We start from the raw sequence: 15,895 nt of genomic DNA, 5'->3' as shown, positions 1-15,895 counted from the left end.
GGCTTCGGGACAAGTCTCTGAATGTCCTTGAGTGGCCCAGCCAGAGCCTGGACTTGAACATCTCTGGAAAGACCTAAAAGTAGCTGTGCAGCAACGCTCCCCATCGAACCTGACAGAGCTTGAGAGCATCTGCAGAGAAGAATGAGAGAAACTCCCCAAATACAGGTGTGCCAAGCTTGTAGAGTCATACGCAAGAAGACTCAAGGCTGTAATTGCTGCCAAAGGTGCTTCAACAAAGTACTGAGTAAAGGGTCAGAATACTTATGTAAATGTGATATTTCTGTAGTTTTTTTGTATTATAAATTAGCAAACATTTTGAAAAACCTGTTTTTGGTTTGACATGCTGATTTTTGCTGTTGTCTCGGGATTGATAGGGCTAACCAGTGTTATACACCTTCAAATGGGGGGGGGGGGGGGATTAGATACATAAAACAGTAAATATGTATGAAAATACCCTAAAATAAAAGGTGACAGTCTGTATTGTCGCCTCATATGAAACATTTGATCTCAAATCCAAATGCTGGAGTACAGATCCCAATTAAACGTTTTAGCTTCACTGTCCAAATAAATACGTAGGGGAATGTACATCTATAAATACACACCTCCATAGAATGACACATTAGAACTTCAATATGATCCAATTAATTTCTAAATAGATTCTAATATAATCTCTGTGCACGTCTCTGTCTGGGAAAGTGAAGGGTGAAGTGAGCACTCATACAGTCCCCCTCGTGGATTTAAAAGGAACGGACTGGTGTAATAAATATGGTGAAAACACCTTCCAGACTCGTTAACAAAAATCAAATGGTTTTAAATGCATGAGGGGGAGAGCACACTTCTGGAGAAGTGTAGAGAATCAGAAGGTGATAGATGTTCTACACCACACACTTGTCATTCTGTTACCACCAAGTGAAGATGAGTTTGTACAGGAAGCCATCATTGGTCTTGAACAGAAAGCCTCTGTCTGAGCTGTGAGGCTCGTATCTCACTTTGTATCCCCTGGCCTCTACATCCATCTTGATGCAGTCCAACAGGTCAATGGCAGTCGGAGGGGCCTGTAGCGCACACAAACACACACAATGAGAGAAACATAAACCACACAACTCAAGGTTACTTGCGTAACCCATGTTCTCTGCCTAACCCTGGTTCTCTGAGAATATGAGTGTGAATGATGTCTCACTATGGGATTCACTGGATAGGCGGAATCACCAATCACACAACGTCTGTCGGAGACAGATAGGTTGAATGTTGAATGGCGAATGAGGTGTCCCTCCCTCTTTATAAGGCGCCACTCTCCCCACACTGATCAATCTCAAGCATGCCTCTTCTTCACTGCACTCATGCGAGCAGGGAAATGCAGTGAGACATCGCACCAATATTCTCAGAGAACCCGGGGTTACGCAATTAACCTTGAGTTAGCTTTCAAATACTTGATTCAATGTTTCACTATGGGATATGCCCAACTCCCGTATCACGGTGCGACATGATCAACCCTCAGGCTCTGACACTGAGGGCAGTATGCGCCAAAGAAAGGTGTAGTGACATCCAGTCGGTAAAACCTCAAATGTATGTGGGGTGGCCTGTATAACAGCCTCCACTATCCAATGGGATAGCCACTTCTCAAAAACACACCACTAGTTCCATACAGTGTAGAAGAGACACCGGCACTCTGGATAGTCTCATTGACTTGGAGTGGAAAGCTTGTCGCATTCAGATTCATCCGCTCATGGGCCAGGCCCAGAGGGCAATGGTTCCTGGGGCAGGGTGGAAAACTTGTTTGCTTGGGCCAAAAGATCCCTGGGTAATTGTAGCTGCCAGAGCTGGTTGTAAAGCAGGAGAGTGATCTCTGGCAACCAGAGCTTCCCTGGCTGTTGAGAGGCTCTAAGATGAGGGATAAGGCTTGTTCCATCACTCTGCTTACCAGAGAAAAAAAAACAAGATATCACCCTTGCAGTACAGCAGTGTCTGATCTGTCTTGGCTCTACTCCGAGGAGGAAGGTTAACAACAGCAAAAGTATCCTCAGCCGCTCGCTCCAGTAAAAGGAGGCAAAGCAGGCAGTGGTCCAACTGCGTGAACCAGGCTCTGTCGCCTGATAAGGGTGCTGTTTCCCCCTTTCTCTTTTCTTAAAAATATAAAAAGTATAAGTAATTAAATACTGTAGACTGTCCTCTAGCTCAATAGACAGGGTTCTCCATCAATTGAGCCGAGCTGCCGATGGCTTGACAAAAATTCCCAAAAAGGGAGTTTCGTAGTAAGTCAAGAAAGCCTGATCCCCTGGGAACCCAAACATATGAAACTCCAGTAATGAACTGTGCGAGAGCGACAGGAATCCACCAAAAGAATGGGAAAGTGTTGTCAGGTTTCATTCCCTTCCTCGCTCACCTAAAGTGGTGGCACCCCCTGGTGGCGTTCCGAGGAGGTGCACTCATGAATGTTCGCTTGCGCACAAGAGACAGTTTCGAGGCAAAATGCTGCAGGGCATGGGAAGACGACCATGATAAATGCCAACTGGCAATCTGTCATCATGCTCCATTTGTCTGATGAGACCAGAGGGAGAGCGGACAACCTGGCAGGAAACCTGAAAAGGCGCAAAGGGGAGAGTATAGGGGAGGAGGGCGCTTGGGAGTAAAGTGCAGATCCTCCATTTTCCCATCGGAGCAAGACCACGAAAGTGTGCTGCTGCAAAGGAAACACACTACCGGTCAAAAGATTTAGAACACCTACTCATTCCAGGGTTTCTTTATTTTTACTATTTTTCTACATTGCAGAATAATAATGATGACATCAAAACTATGAAATAACACGTATGGAATCATGTAGTAACCAAAAAAAGTGTTAAACAAATTCAGATTCTTCAAATTAGCCACCCTTTGCATTCTCTCAACCAGCTTCATGAGGTAGTCACCTGGAATGCATTTCAATTAACAGGTGTGCCTTGTTAAAGTTACATTTGTGAGAATTTCTTTCCTTCCAGTTGTGTTGTGACAAGGTAGGGGGTATACAGAAGATAGCCCTATTTGGTAAAAGACCAAGTCCATATTATGGCAAGAACTGCTCAAATAAGCAAAGAGAAACGACAGTCCATTATTACTTTAAGACATGAAGGTCAGTCAATCCGGAAAATTTCATCAAGCGCTATGATGAAACTGGCTCTCATGAGGACGCCACAGGATTGGAAGACCCAGAGAGTTACCTCTGCTGCAGAGGAGAAGTTCATTAGAGATACCAGCCTCAGAAACTGAAGCCCAAATAAATGCTTCACAGAGTTCAAGTAACAGACATCTCAACATCAACTGTTCAGCGGAGACTGTGAATCAGGTCTTCTTGGTCAAATTGCTGCAAAGAAACCACTACTAAAGGACACCAATAAGACGACTTGCTTGGGCCAAGAAACACGAGCAATGGACATTAGCTCAGTGGAAATCTGTCCTTTGGTCTGGAATCCAAATTGGAGATTTCTGGTCCCAACCGCCGTGTCTTTGTGAGACGCGGAGTGGGTGAACGGATGATCTCCGCATTTGTATTTCCCACCGTAAAGCATGGTGGAGGTGGTGTTATGGTATGGGGGTGCAGTCCAGGTGACACGGTCTGTGATTTATTTAGAATTCAAAGCACACTTAAACAGCAGGCTACCACAGCAATCTCTACAGCGATACGCCATCCCATCTGGTTTGGGCATTGTGGGACTATCATTTGTTTTTCAAAGGGAAATGACCCAACACACCTCCAGGCTGTGTAAGGGCTATTTTACCTAGATTTAGAGTGATGGAGTGCTGCATCAGATGACCTAGCCTCCACAATCCCCCGAGCTCAACCAAATTGAGATGTTGTGGGATGAGTCAGACCGCAGAGTGAAGGAAAAGCAGCCAACAAGTGCTCAGCATATGTGGGAACTCCTTCAAGACTGTTAGAAAAGCATTCCAGGTGACTACCTCATGAAGCTGGTTGAGAAAATGCCAAGAGCATGCAAAGCTGTCATCAAGGCAAAGGGTGGCTAACATTTTTAACATGTTATTGCGGGTGTATCGATATGAAGCTCCAGACTAACAGTCCTTGTGCTAACATTTCTTCCAGAGGCAGTTTGGAACTTGGTAGTGAGTGTTGCAACCGAGGACAGACTATTTTTACGTGCTACAGCACTCGGCGGTTCCGTTCTGTGAGCTTGTGTGTCCTACCACTTCATGGCTGAGCGGTTGTTGCACTTAGAAGTTTCCACTTCACAACTTACAGTTGACCCGGGCAGCTCTAGCAGGGCAGACATTTTACAAACTAACGATGCCACGTTGAAAGTCACTGAGCTCTTCAGTAAGGCCATTCTACAGCCAATGTTTGTCTATGGAGATTGCATGGCTGTGTTTCTAATTTTATACACCTGTCAGCAATGGGTGTGGCTGAAATAGCCGAGTTCACTAATTTGAAGGGGTTTCCACATACGTCTGTATATATAGCGTAGTTCACTAAGGCGTTTTACCATGCCATTTTTGTTGTTGTTGTTCTAGTCTATTTAACTGAGTGTGTCTGCCATAGCCAGTTGCTATTGCATTGGTGTCTATGATCTACTTAGTTCATTGAACAAGAATTAAAAAAAAAAAAAATTGTGGGGTCTCTCACTTCCTCTTCAGTCTCTGGACCTGTATCTCAGCCCCTTTTACGTGTCCCAACATTTCTTTCTACAAAAAAAGTGCATTTTTTGCTAGATGCATTAATTAATTAAGGCTACATGAGTGTAGACCCAATGACAATCTGAATCCATAACCTCACCACAAATGGGGTCGGGGTTGTGTGGAGCTGAAGCTCATCCTCGTCCGGTGGATTTGCAGTGAAGGGGGGGTGACAGAGGCACAATTGAGCCTCCTCCTCAAACACGCCCTAGTCAGCGTTTTGCAGTGCTCACAGTACTTGGGGTCGTCGAGTGCTGCCTGAGCATGTTCCCTTCCAAGCAGTTGAAGCACAAAAAAGTGATAATCCTTTCTCGCAATTATGGAACCGTAAGCGCAAGAATGTGGTGGTTCCAGTGATTAGCTTGTTAGAAGCCTTGCGGCTAATGGCTAGTTAGCACAGTATGAACGCTATAGCCACGAGGCTAGTAAGGCATTAGCTAGCTAGCAGCTACCTTGCGTGGCTACGGTGCGCTTTAGCTAGCACAGTGCTAGCCAAAGGGAACCGCATGGGCGCAGTTTTTGACTTCAGGCTGATAAGTCTCCCACGACCGTAGAGCCACAAGGCTAAAGCGTCTGTATAAATTAATTAGCACAAACAAGTGAACGTAGGTTAAAATAAACGAGAAGGGAGCTAGTAACACTGCCACTGTGCACGTATGAATGCTAGTGTGGTTAGCTTGCTTTCCAGCGAGCTAACCAAGTTAGCTTATGTATTGCAGCGTGGGCTAACCAGGTCTCGGTAGCTAGCCGTGTAACACGTTGTGTGACTGGTTCTTCCGTAGTGATCCTCATATCCAGCAAATCCCATCGTGAGACATCAAAACGAGTATTTGAAAGAGAAACCCCAGCACCATTTAAAGAGGAACTGTCACGAAAAAAAAAAACTTTCCAGTTTAAAGTGCCTTTGTGGCATCAGTAGTAGTCATACACAAACTAAGTACAGGTACACACACCGAAACACAAGTACAGTTACACACCTTCCACGGTCCGAACCGCACCACTTCCTGTTCCTCCAGGTTGTTGACGGCATGGTCATAGCGACCCAGGTCCTCCTCGGTCCTCAGAACACAAACGATGACAGCAGAGTGACGGGCAGCGATGGCTTCTGCTCGGGCCACTCTCACCAACACCTGGTAGTCATATAACAGTGACCATAAATAATATCTCATATTTATTTATATCAGTTATTTGACAGGGACGATGTAGAGGCAGTTTTTGTATTTTTGTTAAGGAGTGGGTCAGTCCCACTCCATTCACATTTGTTGTGTTTACTGGACAGGATAGATAGAGTAGATGGGCGCAGAGAGTGCTAGAGCACTGGGTCGGATTCGAACTCATGCTCGCCGCAGTAGTTCAATACATGTAATCCAGAGACAGCGGATTAGGCTGCTGGATCACCCCAGGCGTTAGGTATTGTCATTATATCAGGGCCATTGTACCTCCAGGTTCTCCAGATAGTTGGGGACCCTGGAGATGAACTGCTGCCTCCCCACTGTTTCTCCGAACAGCTGGGCTGAGTCCTGCAGCTGCTTCACTAGGGTTCTGACGTCATAGTGGAGCGCCTCCTGGTAAACCTGTTACACACAACCACACGTAGGACTCTCATATTATGAAGTTTCGTAACTACTGGGGGCAAAAGATCTCAGGGATGATGACAATGCATGATGGGCTACCTCATTGGTTCAGGGTTCCAACATATGGGCTAGTGTGTGTGTTTGTCACAAACCTCCAGAACACTCTCTGTGGGCAGGCGCTGGGTGCGTAGGAACTGAAGAATGGCTCCGAAGTGCGTCCCGTCGCGGTCGATGAAGTAGCGTCCCTTGGCGTCGGTGGGCAGTTTGGGTTGCTGACCACTACTGAACATGAAGGCCAGCTGGGAGTCAGGGTGTTTACGCAGCGTAGACAGAGATGTGGTGAACACATGACCACCCACATTCAGCTGCACTACAGAACAACTCTGGGGACAGGGAGACTGCTAAGGTTAGGTACAGGGACCGTTAGGGTTAGAAACTGTTAGGGAACGGGCTAAACGGAGTATGGTCAAGGTCCACTTCACCAATTCTGTGTACTATCACTACACATCAATGAAGCACAAATAAACATTCAATTCATTCTTTCAAATAAACCATTTAAAAAAATATTTTTAATTATGTAATGAAAGAGGTAGGGACACCGCCTACATAACAATGTGGCAATCAGTCAGCAGTTCCATTTCTAAGCTATTTGTCTCAAGAAGTGGACTGACTCAGTGTGCGATAAGGAATCGTCCTGCTACACGGTAGATAAATACTGTAGTCTCAAGGATGTGCCTACCTGCCTGGTCAGCAGAGCAGCAACACCCTCCACACTTGTCAGTATGAGAGCCAAGAACTTTTAGTTCTTAGAGTAGGAGTGCTACTCTAGGAACAGGTCCCACGTATAATCATATTAATTATGATATAAAATGCAAAACTGTTCCTGGAGCAGCACTCCTACTTTGAAACGCTTCGTGAATACTGGCCCAGATTTGCGTGAGATCGTAACAGTGTAGAATACACATTTGTCACCATAAGGCTAACTATTTTAGAACAAACTCGTAAATCGGTGACAAAGCAGACTATTCTAGAGAGAACATTTTGGCTACTTTATAGCGTCTCAGGCTGAAGATAATCGAAAAGCTGAAGAAGTTAACAAATAAGCAACTTCCTCCAAACATTCCAGTTACTTGTACTGAATAACTAGTTCACAATGAACACTTTTTCCTTACCTGTAGCCCCGGAGAAGAATGTTTGCCCGGCGATCTGGAGTCTGGAAGACTCATTTTCTTTCCCGACTGTTGTGGGAAATGTTTTGGATGATGTCAACACGTCTCCCTAGAACAAGCTCAAGGAACAGCAAGTGAGGGGATTCGATTAAGATCGCCCGGTTCACCATGTAGGAGGAGTTTATAGCGGGTGAAAAGTGATTGCATTTTGTAACGAGGCTGCCTCCGGGGCATGAGCCGGGTTCCCCGGCGTAATGATATTTATTTAACTTAGCAAGTCAGTTAAGAACAAATTCTTATTTACAATGACGGCCTACCAAAAGGCAAAAAGCCTCCTGCGGGACGGGGGCAGGGATTAAATATACATTTTGGACAAAACACACATCAGAGAGAGAGACAACACAACATAAAGATAGATCTAAAACAACATAGCACGGCAGCAACACGTGACAACATGGTAGCAACACAAAACATGGTACAAACTTTATTGGGCACAGACAACAGCACAAGGGGCATGAAGGTAGAGACAAAACATCACGCAAAGCAGCCACAACTGTAAGTAAGTGTCCATGATACTGATGGTTTGTTGACAACTAGCATTTGATCTAAACTTAACCCAGCTACGGACAGAAGTTACTTTACTTATCAGTTTAGGAGAACACAGCAGGTTAGAATTAGGTTAAGAAAATGATTAGGGTTAGCTCGTGGTACAATTAATTTATCCCCAATCCCCGACAACTAGACGAAGCTGTACTCTATCTAGCCACAATCATACAAACCATCAATATTATAACACCGGTCAAAGCCGACGGCGAAGTCTGTTTAAAACAGTGAGGTATGTCAAGCACGTGTGTTAATGATGTAGGATCGGGTGGTATGATTACTGTTCAATTTGAGAAGCGCGCTCATTCCTCTGCCTGTTTATGTCTCGGGCCATAGCCCGGTAATCGAACAACCTCAGTTGCACCGAGATGTTTCTGTGGGCGTGGTCAAATACGGAGTTTCAGGCGTCACTATTTCTATGGTCTGCATCTCCAGGCAAGACTCCGGGCGGGTGTGCCTGACGGTTTGTACTGAATTACATGTTTTCCCCCAACGGTGCGCAGTTCTTCAGGGAAAGTACACTGAACACAAATATAAACGCAACATGTTAAGCGTTGATCCCATTTTTCATAGCAAATTTTATTGGTCACATACACATTTTTAACATGTTATTGCGGGTGTATCGATATGTTTGTGTTCCTAGTTCCTAGCTCCAACACATCTCAAAGTAAAATAAAGAATTAAGAAATATACAGATATCAAGACAATCAATGTCGGCGTGGTATTGACTAGGGTACAGTATAAACATGAAATGAGTAAAACAGTATGTAAAAATTAAAGTGACCAGTGATCCCATGACTATGTACATAGGGTTGAATAACCAGGTGGTAGCCAGCTAATGACAGTGACTAAGTTCAGGGCAGGGTACTGGGTGGAGGCCGGCTATTTAACAGTCTGGTCGCCTTGATGGAAAAACAGCTTCTCAGTCCCAGCTTTGATGCACCCAAAAAGGCCATGGCTCGGCTGGTTGATTTTTGGCCTTCTTGTAACATCAGGTCCTGTAGGGCAGGCAATGTGCCACCGGTGATGCATTGGGCAGACCGCACCACGCTCTGAAAAGTACTGCAGTTGCCAGTACCAGGTGGTGATACTGCACGACAGGATGCTCTCAATAGTGCATCTGCAAAAGTTTGAGGGTCTTAGGGGCCGAGCCACATTTCTTCAGCCTCCTGAGGTTGAAAAGGCACCATTGTGCCTTCTTCACCACACGGTCTGTGTGGGTGGACCATTTCAAAATGTCAGTGGTGTAACGCCATTGCAAACCAAAATCATGATCCCATACATTTTCCACACACAAAGATTACCTCTCAAATTTGTTGACAGTCGTTAGTGAGCATTTCTCCTTTGCCAAGTTAATCCACCTACCTGACAGGTGTAGCATATCATTCTAAATTAAACAGCATGAACCTTGTGCTGGGAACAATAAAAGGCCACAAAAATGTGCAGTTGTCACCACACAACGCCACAGATGTTGCAAATTGAAGGCGCATGCAATTGGCATGCTGACTGCAGGACCATCCACAAGAACTGTTGCCAGAGAATTGAATGTTAGTTTCTTTCCCATAAACATTGGAGGTGGCTTTAGAGAATTTGGCAGTACATCCAACTGGCCTCACAACAGCAGACCATGTATATGGCATCAGTGGGCAGAGCTGGGTGGGTCATCAGCGAAATGGGACACCTGGGTTCAGGTGTGTCACAGGGATAAATACACCTGTCCCCCATACACCGAGGAGACTCCATGTAAACACTGTTGGAGGCTTGTTCTTTCGTTTCAGCACCTCAACACCATATGCACACATCCACTCACTTACATTGTTACTTGTTTATAGTAACAGTAGGCATAAACTACAATGAAAAAATTGCATTTTATCATTGGCAATTTGAATGTAGATATCGTGATGAGATGCCGAGGCCATTTTTTTTTTAAAGGTATCTGACCACCCGATGCATATGTTTCCCAGTCGTGAAATCCATAAATTAGGGCATACTGAATGCATTTCAATTGACTGATTTCCTCGTATGAACTGTAACTCAAGTCAAATCTTTGAAACTGTTGCAGCTTTTTTGTTCAGTATAAAATAAGCTACTAGCAACAAGTAAATAACCACAACACGAGTGTGGAAAGGCCAGTATATTATTTGATATCGGGGTAAATTACCAGAAGAGTGTTCCGTTGTCCTTCAGATAGGGGATAGTTACGTGTTGAATGTCCTATAGCTCATCAAGGAATTAATTTGCATGACAGCGAGTTTTAGAACAAGCCCCGTTTAGTTTTAGGTCCTTTGTTGGTATTGACAGTTATGAAGGGTTGTTTTTTTTTGTATTGAGGTAGCATTTCCTTACCCATCTACCCAGACTCCTTGCCATTCTCCCAATTCCAAAAGTACCATAAACCAACCAATTATTAACTAATTCATTAATTGCCATGTTTGGGAAGAGGAATATTTCACAAGTTGAGACAGACAACAAAAAGGTGTATTTTCCAGGTTTTATTTTTGTACAGAAAATGTAGGGTCCTGCTTCCATCTATGAACAATGGTTGACACCTGGAAGAAAAAGACATAAGACATTAGGATACCAGACCTAAACCCAAATCACAGTTTATGAATTACACACACAGTAGCTTAACTACATGCTCAGAAATATTTAATCAGGCACCAGTATATTGTCAGACTCAAATGGCACCCCATTCCCAATACAGTGTATTGCTTTTGAACAGATCCCTATGGGTCCTGGTCAAAAGTAGCACAATATAAAAGGTAATAGGGTACCATTTGGTATGCAGATATTTGATAAAGTCAGGAAGCCCTTCTCAGACAAATGCCTCGATGTCTTCAACTGAAGAGACACGCTGCTCTGGGGAACTGAACCTTGAGACGCAGAACGTAACCCTGACCCAGCGACCCCAGACAGGCAGTGTCCCGTTCCGACTCGTCATCGTATCATCACTGAAGGGAAGAGTAAACTAACACTAAACTAATAGTCGCCCTGAAAGTAAACAAAGTGTATCACACCCTGAGATACACTTTCGTGCAGCATTTTAAATGACACTTATGGGGAGTCCTTTCACTACCACAAGCCTCCTCAACAATTACTACATTATCAATCTAGTTTTCCCCCACAATGCAAATTGAGTCACAACTGAAGCAACCTGGTTAAATGAGTCCCGAGGCAAAACCAGCTGAGAACCACTAATTCATAGTACAGTACATTTCTACTATGCGGTGGCTGGGTTAGTGTTAGGGTATAGTACCTGTCTATGCGGTGGGTACAGGAGTCTGTGGCATGGCTGCTGGGGCTTCTGGCTTGGCACCCTTCTGCTCCGACACGGGGGTGGAGGGGATAGTCTCATCTTTGGGCTCCACAATGCTCACATGGTCTGGCAGAGGCTTCTTGGGGCCGATCTTACCACTGGGGTCCCATGGTAACATGATCTTCACCTTGATGCCCAGCACACCTGACAGACAAACACATCAGTGCTTACACGGACCCTCTACCCAACGGTTATTCTGCGTACCTAGACGTAGAACAGTGAAACGTATACAGTGCCTTCGGAAAGTATTTAGCCCCCTTGACTTTTTCCAGTTACATTACAGCCTTACTTAAAAAAAAAAAAAAATTATGCTCATCTACAAACAATACCCCATAATGACAAAGCGAAAAAACATTAAATTTACATAAGTATTCAGACCATTTGCTATGAGACTCAAAATTGAGCTCAGGTGCATCCTGTTTCCATTGATCATCATTGAGATGTTTCTACAACTTGATTGGAATCCACCTGTGGTAAATTCAATTGATTGGACATGATTTGGGAAGGCCCACACCTGTTCATATGAGGTCGCACAGTTGACAGTGCAAAAACCAAGCCATGAGGTCAAAGGAATTGTCTGTAGAGCACCGAGAAAGTATTGTGTCGAGGCACAGATCTGGGGAAGGGTACCAAAACATTTCTGCAGCATTGAAGGTTCCCAAGAACACAGAGAAGAATGGGAGAAACTCCCCAAATACAGGTGTGCCAAGCATGTAGCGTCATACCCAATAAGACTTGAGGCTGTAATCGCTGCCAAAAGGTGCTTTAACAAAGCACTGAGTAAAGGGTCTGAATACTTATGTAAATATATATATATTTTTGTTTTTACGTGTAATAAATTAGTTTTTTTTTATTACTGTTTTCGCTTTGTCATTATGGGGTATTGTGTGTAGATTGAAGGGGGAAAAAAACACTAATCAATTTTAGAATAAGGCTGTAACCTAACAAAATGTGGGAAAAGTCAAGGGGTCTGAACACTTTCTGAAGGCACTGTGGAATAGAGTATGAGGGTTAGCACATGTGTGCTATAGCAAGTAAGAGGTTGATCATAATGACTAGACTAATATGACTGCCCTTCTCAGACAAATGCCTCGATGTCTTCAACTGAAGAGACACGCTGCTCTGGGGAACTGAACCCAGAGACACAGAACGCGACCCTGACCCAGCGACCCCAGAGACCGACCGTGACCCATTCTGACTCGTCATCGTATCATCACCGAAGGAAAATATTTCACCTTTAAAATGCAACAGACCAACAATGCTACTGTTGATGAGACTCACCTTGACAGATCAGAATAATCTAGGGGTAGGGTATAGGGGTTGATTTGGTACTTACCCTGTCGGAGCAGGACGTGGCGTACAGCGGTGTCTACGTAGTAGTTGACTGGGTCTCCACTGTGGATCATCAGGCCATCAACAAACTTCATGGACTTGGCCCTCTGACCCCTCAGCTTCCCAGAAACCACCACTTCACAACCCTTAGAGCCACTCTCCATGATGAACCTCAGCACACCATAGCAAGCTCTGGGAGGGGGGGATAGAGGGAAAGGTAGAAGAGAGATGGTGAAGAGTGCGCAGAAAAGAGTGTGGGGAGAGCGAGGAAGAAAGGCGAGGGGGCGAAGACGAAAGGTGGAGCGAAAATGGGGGGGGGGGGGGGTTGGGATAGGAGAAAGAAAATGGGTTTAATACACGTCAACTTATACAGGACTGAGATCACATCTGACATTATGATCCATTTTCCTGGCCCTTCTAAGACAAATGCCTTGATGTCTTCAACTGAAGAGACCTGCTTCTCTGGGGAACTGAAACCAGACACACAACGTGACACCAACCCAGTGTACCCAGAGACAGACCAGACTGTCCCATTCCGACTCGTCATCGTATCATCACTGAAGGGAGACATTCTACTGTATGTCATGAGAAAGGAAGTTTAAGAAAGTGGACTGTAACAGGGGCATGTTCTGCTCAATAGATTCCTAGAGACACTGATCGTAGCATGCTAAGCTAACAGTAGTTTTCTGGCAACTTTCTCCTGAACAGATCTAGACCCCACTTACCTTCCCAAATCCTAACCTGTACCATTAAGAGTGAAACCTGCACCATTGCAGGTTAATGCATAACGGACCTTAGATCAGTGTCTAGGTGCAACAGGTTGGAGGTCAGCGGCCAGGGTTAGGCTTACCTACGTACAGCCAGACCTCCCAGCAACTTGTAGCGCAGAGATTCAGCCTGAGCAATGGCACAAAGACCACGGGTTGCAACCTTCTCAGCGTACAGCTAGAGGGAGAGAGTGGAGGTTAACATTCTACAAATACAGAGAGGCTACACAGGTTGCAGGTGCTGCAATGTGAGCCGCGGAACCACCACAGCAGAGAAGTGTAGCCTCGCAATTCACATTCTTAATTGTGGTAGAAACCGTCTCTAGAACGCCGACAACTTCATGCATCCCTGACTACCTTTATCTTAGCCAACTAGCTACCGGACTACCTAACAAGAAACCATATGAATCCACACATTTCCTGTACTGGATTCAGTCCTTCTCAGACAAATGCCTCGATGTCTTCAATTGAAGAGACATGCTGCTCTGGGGAACTGAACCCAGAGACACAGAACGTGACCCTGTTCTAGTGACCGCAGAGACTGACTGTCCCGTTCCGACTCGTCATCGTATCATCACTGAAGGAAAGTCGTTTCTGGTTAACAGCCTAGCGCAAAGAAAGCTAGAGCTTTTCCAGTCACAGATTCTACCTTCAGACACACTTGAGGTTAGTTGTTTTACATTCATTAACACACTTCAAATCTTCCCTATGTAAAAATCTGTGGAATTCATACTTGTTTATTTAAACGTCACACGATCATATTCTTCTATCCTCCACTGCCCTTAGAAGCCAAACCTCTTCTGAACCACAGTTCTCAGCTCCCTGATATTGTGGTTAGGGAGTTTGTCTAATGGGTACATGTATGCAACTGTAGTGTGTCTAGTGTATGCGTGTCCATTTGTTTACCTCCACGTTGCCCTCAGGGAAGCCAAACCTCTTTTGAACAACAGCGGTCAGCTCCCGGATGCGACGGCCCTTCTCTCCCAGAACATTCTGGGTCCTGAAACAACAATGGCACTCTATTACTAAACGTGCTCTATGCAATCAGTTAGTCATCTTGTTTTCCTGAAAGTTCCAGCTGTATTGAACAGGTTCTCATATTTAAAACTCAAGATTATCCATTTGATTCAAATAAATTTTAGCGCTCTGGGGCAGGTTTTCATCAAGGATCTCTAATTTGCCCCATCCATCTTTCCCTCAATCCTGACTAGTCTCCCAGTCCCTGCCTCTGAAAAATATCCCCACAGCATGATTCTGCCACCACACTTCACCGTAGGGATGGTGCTAGGTTTCCTCCAGAGGACACTTGGCATTGAGGCAGAAGAGTTGACTCGGTTTCATCAGACCAGAGAATCTTGTTTCTCATGGTCTAAGTGCCTTTTAGCAAACTCCAAGCAGGTTGTCATGTGCCTTTTACTGAGAAGTGGCTGAAGTGGCTAAGTTGGCGAACAAAGACCAAGCTTCTTGTTAACAGCATCCATGCTACCTAATATTTATTTTGTGCTTCCTGCAAACAGCGTGAGCCTGGTTGTCTGTCCTAGTAGGAAATGTTCGCATGTGCTCAATAGCATTTACCTAGCATCCGCTATGAGAATTCCTTAGTACTTGTTAGCATTTCTTAAGTGACGATGAGGCCTTTTGCGCCTGGAGAAAAAAAGTTGTACTTTGTACCAACAATACACCTGTTAAAGACAGTATAACCCCCTAGCTACCAACATACCGGTAACGTTACCTTGTGGCCAGGATGATGATCTCGGTCCTGGTCGGGGTTACACGCACCTCCACACCGGAGTACCCATCCTCCGCAAGCTCGCGCGTCAGAAACTCGTTCAGCTCGGCTTTGAAGATTCCGTCCGCGACGAACTAACCAGGCACACAAATTGAGTATATTGTTAGCTAGGTTGCAGGGAACATGCTTGTAGTCACCTAGTCGCTAGCGAACCTGTTGGTGACATCACTGGCCAGCAAGTTACTATTACAGAGTATTACGGAGTACTATGACTCTAACTGGATAGTGACAATATTACAATTAAGTAGCCTGCCACCTATGTAACGTTAACATTAGCCAACTGGACACCGATCACCAATCTACATACACACCACTGACAATCAGACTCGCAATTAAATGTTTTGAATGGTGTTATTATGGCTATACTTAATCGCTAGTACGGTATAAAAGGCACCCCGTTGCACGTTCTCTAGCGAAGTGAGGATTCTTTGTACCGGTAGGTAACATCTTTGTCAATCCTCTTTAGACTAGAGGACGAGGACACCGATCAATACCACAATCAACTCCGTACTCATGCTGCTAACACATGGCATCCCAATTTGCTACAAATGCATCAGTTACGAAGACCATTTTGGTAAGAAACGTGAACTAACCTTCCTCTTCTTTGAGATTTGCACCGCCATTTTACCGGAGGCCGCTGACAGGAAAGAAATTGTTAAGGAACCGGAAGTATATTTATACCC

At 44.8% G+C, this 15,895-nt stretch overlaps 2 protein-coding genes and 4 non-coding genes across 6 annotated transcripts; all 6 read right to left on the bottom strand.

Annotated features, from left to right (window-relative positions):
* Positions 1-245: 245 nt before the first annotated feature.
* kctd14 (potassium channel tetramerization domain containing 14) lies at positions 246-7,509 on the bottom strand. Its single transcript, XM_038974014.1, has 5 exons — positions 7,409-7,509; positions 6,389-6,619; positions 6,102-6,236; positions 5,640-5,792; positions 246-1,055 (listed from the first exon to the last, which is right to left on the bottom strand). Exons 1-5 carry the CDS (start codon positions 7,460-7,462, stop codon positions 900-902), a joined length of 729 nt encoding a protein of 242 aa, XP_038829942.1. The 5' UTR covers positions 7,463-7,509; the 3' UTR covers positions 246-899.
* A 2,976-nt stretch (positions 7,510-10,485) lies between these two features.
* LOC120028299 (40S ribosomal protein S3) lies at positions 10,486-15,886 on the bottom strand. Its single transcript, XM_038973496.1, has 7 exons — positions 15,806-15,886; positions 15,156-15,286; positions 14,330-14,423; positions 13,507-13,601; positions 12,661-12,848; positions 11,265-11,468; positions 10,486-10,557 (listed from the first exon to the last, which is right to left on the bottom strand). The coding sequence occupies exons 1-6, from the start codon at positions 15,833-15,835 to the stop codon at positions 11,269-11,271; spliced, it is 738 nt and encodes a 245-aa protein (XP_038829424.1). The 5' UTR covers positions 15,836-15,886; the 3' UTR covers positions 10,486-10,557; positions 11,265-11,268.
* On the bottom strand, positions 10,819-10,965 carry LOC120029251. The gene has a single exon (XR_005473577.1). It is a non-coding gene; the product is annotated as a small nucleolar RNA SNORD15 (small nucleolar RNA).
* LOC120029249 lies at positions 12,398-12,546 on the bottom strand. Its single transcript, XR_005473576.1, has one exon. It is a non-coding gene; the product is annotated as a small nucleolar RNA SNORD15 (small nucleolar RNA).
* On the bottom strand, positions 13,070-13,219 carry LOC120029252. The gene has a single exon (XR_005473578.1). It is a non-coding gene; the product is annotated as a small nucleolar RNA SNORD15 (small nucleolar RNA).
* On the bottom strand, positions 13,860-14,006 carry LOC120029248. Its single transcript, XR_005473575.1, has one exon. It is a non-coding gene; the product is annotated as a small nucleolar RNA SNORD15 (small nucleolar RNA).
* Positions 15,887-15,895: the final 9 nt, after the last annotated feature.

The sequence above is a fragment of the Salvelinus namaycush genome, chromosome 34, assembly GCF_016432855.1.
Source record: "Salvelinus namaycush isolate Seneca chromosome 34, SaNama_1.0, whole genome shotgun sequence".
Classification (NCBI taxonomy): domain Eukaryota; kingdom Metazoa; phylum Chordata; class Actinopteri; order Salmoniformes; family Salmonidae; genus Salvelinus; species Salvelinus namaycush.
This window is presented reverse-complemented; position numbering and strand designations above follow the sequence as displayed.

What these genes read in the sequence shown, in the direction of transcription:
- kctd14 (XM_038974014.1), bottom strand. Translation starts at nt 7,462, where the DNA reads ATGAGTCTTCCAGACTCCAGATCGCCGGGCAAACATTCTTCTCCGGGG. An exon ending in ATTCTTCTCCGGGGCTACAG is followed by an intron (nt 6,620 to 7,408) that starts GTAAGGAAAAAG and finishes CCCTGTCCCCAG; the next exon opens with AGTTGTTCTGTAGTGCAGCT. An exon ending in CCACAGAGAGTGTTCTGGAG is followed by an intron (nt 6,237 to 6,388) that starts GTTTGTGACAAA and finishes TGTGTGTAACAG; the next exon opens with GTTTACCAGGAGGCGCTCCA.
- LOC120028299 (XM_038973496.1), bottom strand. Translation starts at nt 15,835, where the DNA reads ATGGCGGTGCAAATCTCAAAGAAGAGGAAG. An exon ending in ATCATCATCCTGGCCACAAG is followed by an intron (nt 14,424 to 15,155) that starts GTAACGTTACCG and finishes TTGTTGTTTCAG; the next exon opens with GACCCAGAATGTTCTGGGAG. An exon ending in CCACGTCCTGCTCCGACAGG is followed by an intron (nt 11,469 to 12,660) that starts GTAAGTACCAAA and finishes TTTGTCTGTCAG; the next exon opens with GTGTGCTGGGCATCAAGGTG.